The sequence below is a fragment of the Thunnus maccoyii genome, chromosome 12 (genome assembly GCF_910596095.1).
Source record: "Thunnus maccoyii chromosome 12, fThuMac1.1, whole genome shotgun sequence".
Taxonomy (NCBI): Eukaryota; Metazoa; Chordata; class Actinopteri; order Scombriformes; family Scombridae; genus Thunnus; species Thunnus maccoyii.
The window spans coordinates 10,663,956-10,670,958 of NC_056544.1; the positions used below are offsets into that span (position 1 = coordinate 10,663,956).

The 7,003-nt window shown below is 39.8% G+C and overlaps 1 protein-coding gene across 3 annotated transcripts; it reads left to right on the forward strand.

The window, feature by feature from the left end:
• The first annotated feature begins 40 nt into the window (after nucleotides 1-40).
• Nucleotides 41-6,926, forward strand: cdc7 (cell division cycle 7 homolog (S. cerevisiae)). Of its 3 annotated transcripts, none has more exons than XM_042428329.1 (12): nucleotides 41-255; nucleotides 549-624; nucleotides 1,710-1,796; nucleotides 1,976-2,111; nucleotides 3,198-3,291; nucleotides 3,431-3,573; nucleotides 3,804-4,149; nucleotides 4,332-4,439; nucleotides 4,829-5,004; nucleotides 5,150-5,232; nucleotides 5,360-5,509; nucleotides 5,653-6,926. In XM_042428329.1, the coding sequence occupies exons 2-12, from the start codon at nucleotides 549-551 to the stop codon at nucleotides 6,120-6,122; spliced, it is 1,869 nt and encodes a 622-aa protein (XP_042284263.1). In that variant the 5' UTR covers nucleotides 41-255; the 3' UTR covers nucleotides 6,123-6,926. The 3 variants fall into 3 exon arrangements, with proteins under 3 accessions (XP_042284263.1, XP_042284265.1, XP_042284264.1); XM_042428331.1 differs by having other exon boundaries at nucleotides 42-255; nucleotides 3,804-3,867; XM_042428330.1 differs by lacking the exon at nucleotides 41-255 and adding an exon at nucleotides 357-449.
• The last annotated feature ends 77 nt before the right edge of the window (nucleotides 6,927-7,003 follow it).

The window sequence follows — 7,003 nt, forward strand, 5'->3', positions numbered from 1 at the left end:
GGCGGGCCTCTTGACGTCACGTGATTTGTGCTGCTGTAACGCGAGAAGTCGCTGACGTCACTTTTAGCGCGGAGTTTGTTGTTGGCGGAAAAGCTTTTAGTCTCAAAAAGTCTGAACAAATTATTTTATTCAGCCGCAGCCTTACTGAGGTTTCCGTGCTTAATGTTTCAGGAGTGCGGCATTAGCTCATGACTGCAGGGCGTTTCATTTGATATTTATTTGAGAAACTGTCGCACTTTACGACCAACTGAAGCGGTAAGTTTCTTTTTTACTCAACAAGCGGTGGTTAGCTAGCCTGACAGCAGCATGACCATTTAAGTTAGAAATGAGTACAAACAGCGCTTATTTTCTATCCATCTGGCAATTTAACCAGCTAGTTTGCCAAAAACCAGAAGCTTTATCAAGTGGATACAGCTCTACACAAACTGTCCAACTTAACCTGACTTCCTGTAAGTCAGTTTGACAGCGACTAACTACGATCATGAAAATGTCTCAGTTTCTTGTCATTTCCAGCCTCATTTCTTAATTTCTTTCTCTCTGTCTCTCAGATGGAGTTGTCTCCTGTCTGCACTGAAGAATGTGTTATCAAATCTGACAGAGGTCACAGGAAAAGTAAAGTCTCAAGTGAGTTTAACGGTTTATGATGATGTGATAAAGACACAATGAAGACAATACACACATTATTTAAGCAGAGATGCACTAAGATATTAGCATGTTACAGGTAATGGCTAATATATGTACTTAAGTTAGTATTACACTTATTGTTAATAGACTGGATAGCTATACATATATATATATTTGGATCCATGCCATTTAATACAATTGTTAAATTAGACAGAAAATACAAGAACCATTGTCTTTTTTTACTTTATTTTTTATTGTTTTTATATGCAAAACAATAACACACAGGAGCTCATGAAAAACATCTGTAAATCAGATCATTAACATATATGATCATTGTCTTTGTCACTTTCCATTTATTCTACAGTGTTGCTTCCTTTCTTTGGGATAATGTCTATTTCTCCCACTTTTTCTCAATGAGGGTCCCTTGCAGTCTTACAATGTGTCAGTTTTTCCATCAATTAGATTTCCTCGACTATCTGTGTCCACTGATCCAGAGCTGGCGGGTCAGCTTTACCCACTTTCTGTGTTATAGCCTTTTTACAGGCCACTATTAATATTTTAAGCGGATATTCATCCTTTAGCTGTATAGGACCATTTGAAAAACTACAAAAGTAAAGCAGAGAAATATCCATAGGAATGTTATATCTTAATATTCTTTTCATTGCTGTACATGCTGTTTCCAAAAATTTGGTTATTTTGGGGCATTTTACAGAATACACAACCATGATCAACGTTTACAGATCCACATTCTCTCCAACACACAATATTTGTGTTCAAGTGTTGACTCTTCAGCTTAGGCGTGATAAAGAATCTGATTAAATTCTTTCAGGAAATCTCCCTCCATGTCTGTGAACTAGTGGTTTGGTGATTCTTCTACATTTGATATTACAATATTGAGTTCCTATTCTCATTTTCCCTTTATGTGTGCTGTTGAATGTCTTCTATTCATTAACAATCTATGAATGCTGATATGATTCTCATCAGACTACCCTTATATGTTTTATTTGAGTGACACCATTCACTTCCATGGAGGGGGAAGAACCATTGTCAAAATCAGCCTTAATATTTTTCCTGTTTTCTTCCAGGGGATGTGGAGATCGACATCGAGGTTCTCTACAAAGCTGTTCCTCAGCTTGCTAAAGTTTTCCGCATCACTGACAAAATTGGAGAAGGTACATGCTCTACACAACCTTCCCATCAATTATTGAATGAATGGTGTCTCAAAATCTAGACTTTGCTACAGAATAAAACTTGGAGTTTGTTCAGGATAAATACGGTATTCATTGTTCACCTCATTGAATTTATTTGGGCAGCAAAAGTGATTTGTTTGTGACGTGTATCTGTGCATCAGGTACGTTCAGCTCAGTGTACCTGGGTGAAGCTCAGATGCGGGATGGGAGGAGAGAGATGTTCGCCCTGAAGCACCTCATCCCGACCAGCCATCCTACACGCATTGCTGCTGAGCTCCAGTGTCTCACTGTCGCTGGGTGAGTCCAATACTGCTGTGTGTTTATAAAGCGATAATGTTTTACTGATTGTGATTTCTGTGACCTTTTTATTTTTTATGTTTTTTGTTTTTATTTTTATTTTTATTTTTTATGTCTTAGGGCTGCAACTAACAACTATTTTCATTATCGAATAATCTGTTAATTAATTTCTTGATGAATCGCTTCGTTTGGTCTATAAAATATCAGAAAATGGTGAAAAATGTCAATCATTGTTCCTCAAGAGCAAAAGATGACATCTTCTTTTGTCTCGACCAAAAGTCCACAAGTTACATCCCAAAGATATTCAGTTTAGTATCATAGAGGACTAAAGAAACCAGAAAATATTCACATTTCGAAGCTCAAATCAGAGAATTTTGATTTTTTTTGTAAAAAAATTACTCAAAATGACTAATCAATTATCAAAAAGTTGGCGATTAATTTAATAGTTGGCAACTAATCGATCAATCGTTGCAGCTCTAATTTGATTGTTACGAGTTAGCTAACTGTTTACACATAACATACTGTTAACATACTATTATTATGAGGCGTTGCTGTTTGGTATAAAAGGAGTATTATTGGAGTTAATAGTTCAGTTTTTCTGTCTGCAGATGTGCTCCTCAATAATACTTTTTTTGTTACCTTGCTGTTTAAAACCATTAGAGACCTTCTGTATGTATGTGCTAGATTTAAAGGATACCATATTTTTATATTTGCTACAAACATGAAGCAGTGCTGACACATAATGAGAGTTGCGTGCTCACAAATTCCAAAATAGCACATTGAAGAACTCAATCGTATCATAACGGTTTGATTCTTGCTTTTTTAAGTCTATTTTTTTTATGCCGTAACAAATTGTAGTGTGGGTTCCTCATTTGTTTAGCGTTGCACGATTCAGCTGAACAGCTCAATACATTGATAGCCAGTTTGGCAAGACATGTGCAACATCAAGCTTTACATTTATGTTTAATCAGTACTTTTGTTACAATTCTTGGCAGTGACTCACCAACATCTTCACTTGAGGACAAATCACAGAAAACACTGAAAGGAGTTCTGCAGTCTCAATGCATGTTTTTGTTTTCTTTGCAGAGGCAGAGAGAATGTGATGGGTGTGATGTACTGCTTCAGGAAGGAGGACCACGTAGTGATTGTTATGCCTTATATGGAGCATCAAGCCATTGTGGTATGAAGTAGAGTCGATCATTGTAACTTGTAAACATGTGACCCCCAAAACATACATCATCTAGTGGATTTCTTCATATAGTTCTTGTTTGCTCAGATGTAACTGAAAACCTTTGATCCAATCAAAATGTATTCATCAGGACATCATTGGCTCATTAAGCTTTGAAGAAGTCCGTCTGTACATCTACCACCTGCTGAAGGCCCTGAGACACATTCATCAGTTTGGTATAATCCACCGAGACATCAAACCAAACAATTTCCTCTACAACAGGAACACCAAGACGTGAGTAGTTTCACCAAATGTAACTGCTGTGTTATTATGTCTGAAATGTTTCCTTTACTTGTTTTTCTAATAAAATTCTAAACGCTAATGACTTTAGGAGCAAAAGTGTCTGACTATTTTGGCATGATGTTCAGTATCTGTGTAACTTAGGTGCAAGGCTGGTCACATTACGGCGGGCTCAGAGCAGATGGGAGTTGTGAGTGTTGTTCTGTGTGTATTTGTGTGTGTAGGTACGCCCTAGTGGACTTCGGCCTGGCTCAGGGTACAGCAGACACCCAGATCGAGCTGCTGAAGGTAGTGAGGCAGAGGTCATCGCAGAAAGGTGGAGGGTCCACAGGGAAACAAGACACCACACAGCGGAGCAAAGCACCACCTAGACTCCCTTCCACCACCACCACCACAGCTTCCACCTCACTACCTCTGCCTCCACGACAATCCACAGCCCTGCCACCTTCCTCCTCCTCTTCCTCCACCACCACCACGTCCTCGTCAGCCTCTCGGAAAGCACTGTTTAAAAAAGCACGTTGTGCCACCAGCACAGTCACCACCTCCACCTCTCGCACAAAGCACACAAAGGTGTCTGCACCACGTTGATCATTTTTCCTTTACTGGTGATGGTAAATTTTTGTAATTAAGGTTTATTTGAAGATCACAAACCTGAAGCAGGGTGAAGGTATTTCTGGATAGATCTGTTTGCATTCTGTTTTCTGCACTAATGTGTTGCTTCTAGCTTAACTCCTCCATGTTTGTTTTTCAAGGATTTGACAGGTCTGCGCAAAGTGCCGCGGCCTGTGTTTGGAGAGAGGAACCTGAACAGCTGCACTCCAGCTCCGTCCACCACCAAACAAGCTGCCATTAAGACAGAAGTAAGCAAGTTAAAAAGTCAGTTTCAGAAAGAAAAAGAGATCTCTTCTTCTGAATATTATGTCTTGGAAAACTGCAGAAACACATCACAGTGGTACTCACTAATCATTAAAAGATACTTATCTGACTTGGATTGCCAAAATATCTATTTTTAGTATTTTAGCTTAGTTGTGACCTGTTTCATAAAAGTTCTTTAAAGAATTTTCTGTGATCTATATTACTGCAGGCACAGTTTATCTTAAAACTGATAAAATTACATGTAAGTGAAGGTTTTGCATAATTGGCAGATAACATTTTCATTTGTTTGAAGAGAAACCTTTCAAGAGTATTCTAGACATTTATTTTTCAGTACAGTCATTGAATTTCACTCTTCCTAAAACTGTTTATTCAGCTGGTAAAACCTGGCAGAACAGAGGACCCAGTCAGTCGAAGATACTCTTCAGCCAGCCGAGGCCCGCTGCCTGTCAGGACTCAGAGCAGCAGTCAGAAACCTCAGAGGAGCGTACACCAGAGTCTCACCTGTAACTGCCACCTAACCGACCGAGTCTGCAACATCTGCATGTCCAGGTGAAAAAAATATGAAGAATAACAACAACAGCTTAAATGTTGAAATATGACCTTGTAGAGTTTTTGAGTACAGCGATTCAACTTAAATTCTGGTGTGTTTTATTTTGATTAAACTCCTGCTTGATGTCCTTCTTACTGACTAAAGGAAGCAGCAGGTGGCTCCCAGAGCTGGAACTCCAGGCTTCAGAGCACCAGAAGTCCTCACAAAGTGCCCCAACCAAGGGACAGGTCGGTACCTCAAAAAAAAGTTTGTGTGTATTACTTGAGGAATTTTTGTGGGGTTTTTCTAAACTAAAGAAAGACAAGGCCTCTTATCTCCTTTTACTGTCATTAATGTGTTTTATCCTGCACTCAGCCATAGATGTTTGGTCAGCTGGTGTGATCCTACTCTCACTGCTCAGCGGCCGTTACCCGTTCTTCAAAGCCAGCGACGACCTGATCGCTCTCACTCAGATCATGACTATACGAGGCTCCAGAGAGACCATCCAGGCTGCTAAGACATTCGGTATGTAATGTTTTTACCCCTCAGTAGTTGATCACCACAGTCAAATCACTATGATGTCGGAGGGGACCTTGAGTCCATCTATAGGTTTTGGAAGTCTCCGTTTAAACAGTGAAACTTGTTTTTGGTTTGAACCTCGTATTCAGGAAAGGCGGTGTTGTGCAGTCGGGAGCTTCCTCGGCAGGATCTCAGGACGCTGTGTGAGACGCTGAGGGGACGGAGACCATCACCAGATGATGAGGTCACACCTCTTATTGAAGGCAGCAAAGACTCACCCGCCACCATGGATCATAAAATCCAAGGTGACTCGCCTACACACCGTCCCACTGAAGGAACATTTAAGAAACACAAAGACGGAGCAGGTGAAACTCCTCGGCCTCTCTCAAACCGCACTCGCCTCCTAGCCCACCAGGATCGTTCAGGGTGTACAAAAACCTCCACCCACCCCGCTAAACAGACCTCAGAGACAGACTGCATGGTGCAGGATGATGAGCGGGGCTGGGACAAAGTTCCTGATGAGGCCTACGACCTGCTGGACCGACTGCTGGATCTCAACCCGGCCACCAGGATTACAGCTGCCCAGGCCCTGCAGCACCCGCTGTTCAAAGACTTGTGAAACCGCAGAACCAGGAGCCTCATATCAACATTACACAACTTTATATTAAGCCTAAACTGTAAGTTAAAGGCCAGTTTTTTGTCCACTCCTGCTAGACACAGGTTCATTTAAGCAGAGTGGGGAGAAGTTCATATTTAAATAATTTTAGATTAGATTTTAACATTAATATTCATTCAAGACAAGTTTGAGTTGTTGATTCACAGGCCTGCATTTGAGAGTTAAAGTTGGTTGTTTTCATGGCAGCTATGGTGTAGCGTAGGGCTTTATATATGTGTTGTGAAGTAACAAGATCAGAAAGCATTAACTGAAGACATTATACCAGCATGACTATTGGCTGTTGTCTCCTTGGGTGAACAGTTTTATATGTATTTAAATAAACATCCAACCCTGCAGGTGTTGCTGACTTCTACATGGAGTTAGTTACCAGACTGTCTGATTATATCACTTTTCATGTTTTACGTTTTGTACTTTTTTACTTCGAAGATCAAAAAAATAATACAAAACTCAAAGAGGCTTGTTATTGCTGTAGGTTACAGTAATACACTGGGTCAGGTACGTCCTTTCGTATATATATATTTAAAAAAAGTTTTTTAAATAAGAGAGACAACAAATATTCTTGTTAGTCTGAACCAGGTCTTTTCAAAAGGGAAATATTATACTTACTAGTGTCACTGCTGCCAAAACACATTTTTACCCTTCCTAATAAATGAAAGGGCTTTATTTGAAGGTGCGTATGAATCTCATCTGTATTTTATGAGAAATGTCTCAGTTGACTTTGGATTTTCTAATAAAGACAAAAACAAAGTGCTGTCTTTTTTTAAAGAAAGTTAAAAGTATTAACTGAGGACGTTATATTGGTGTGACTATTGGCTGTTGTGTCC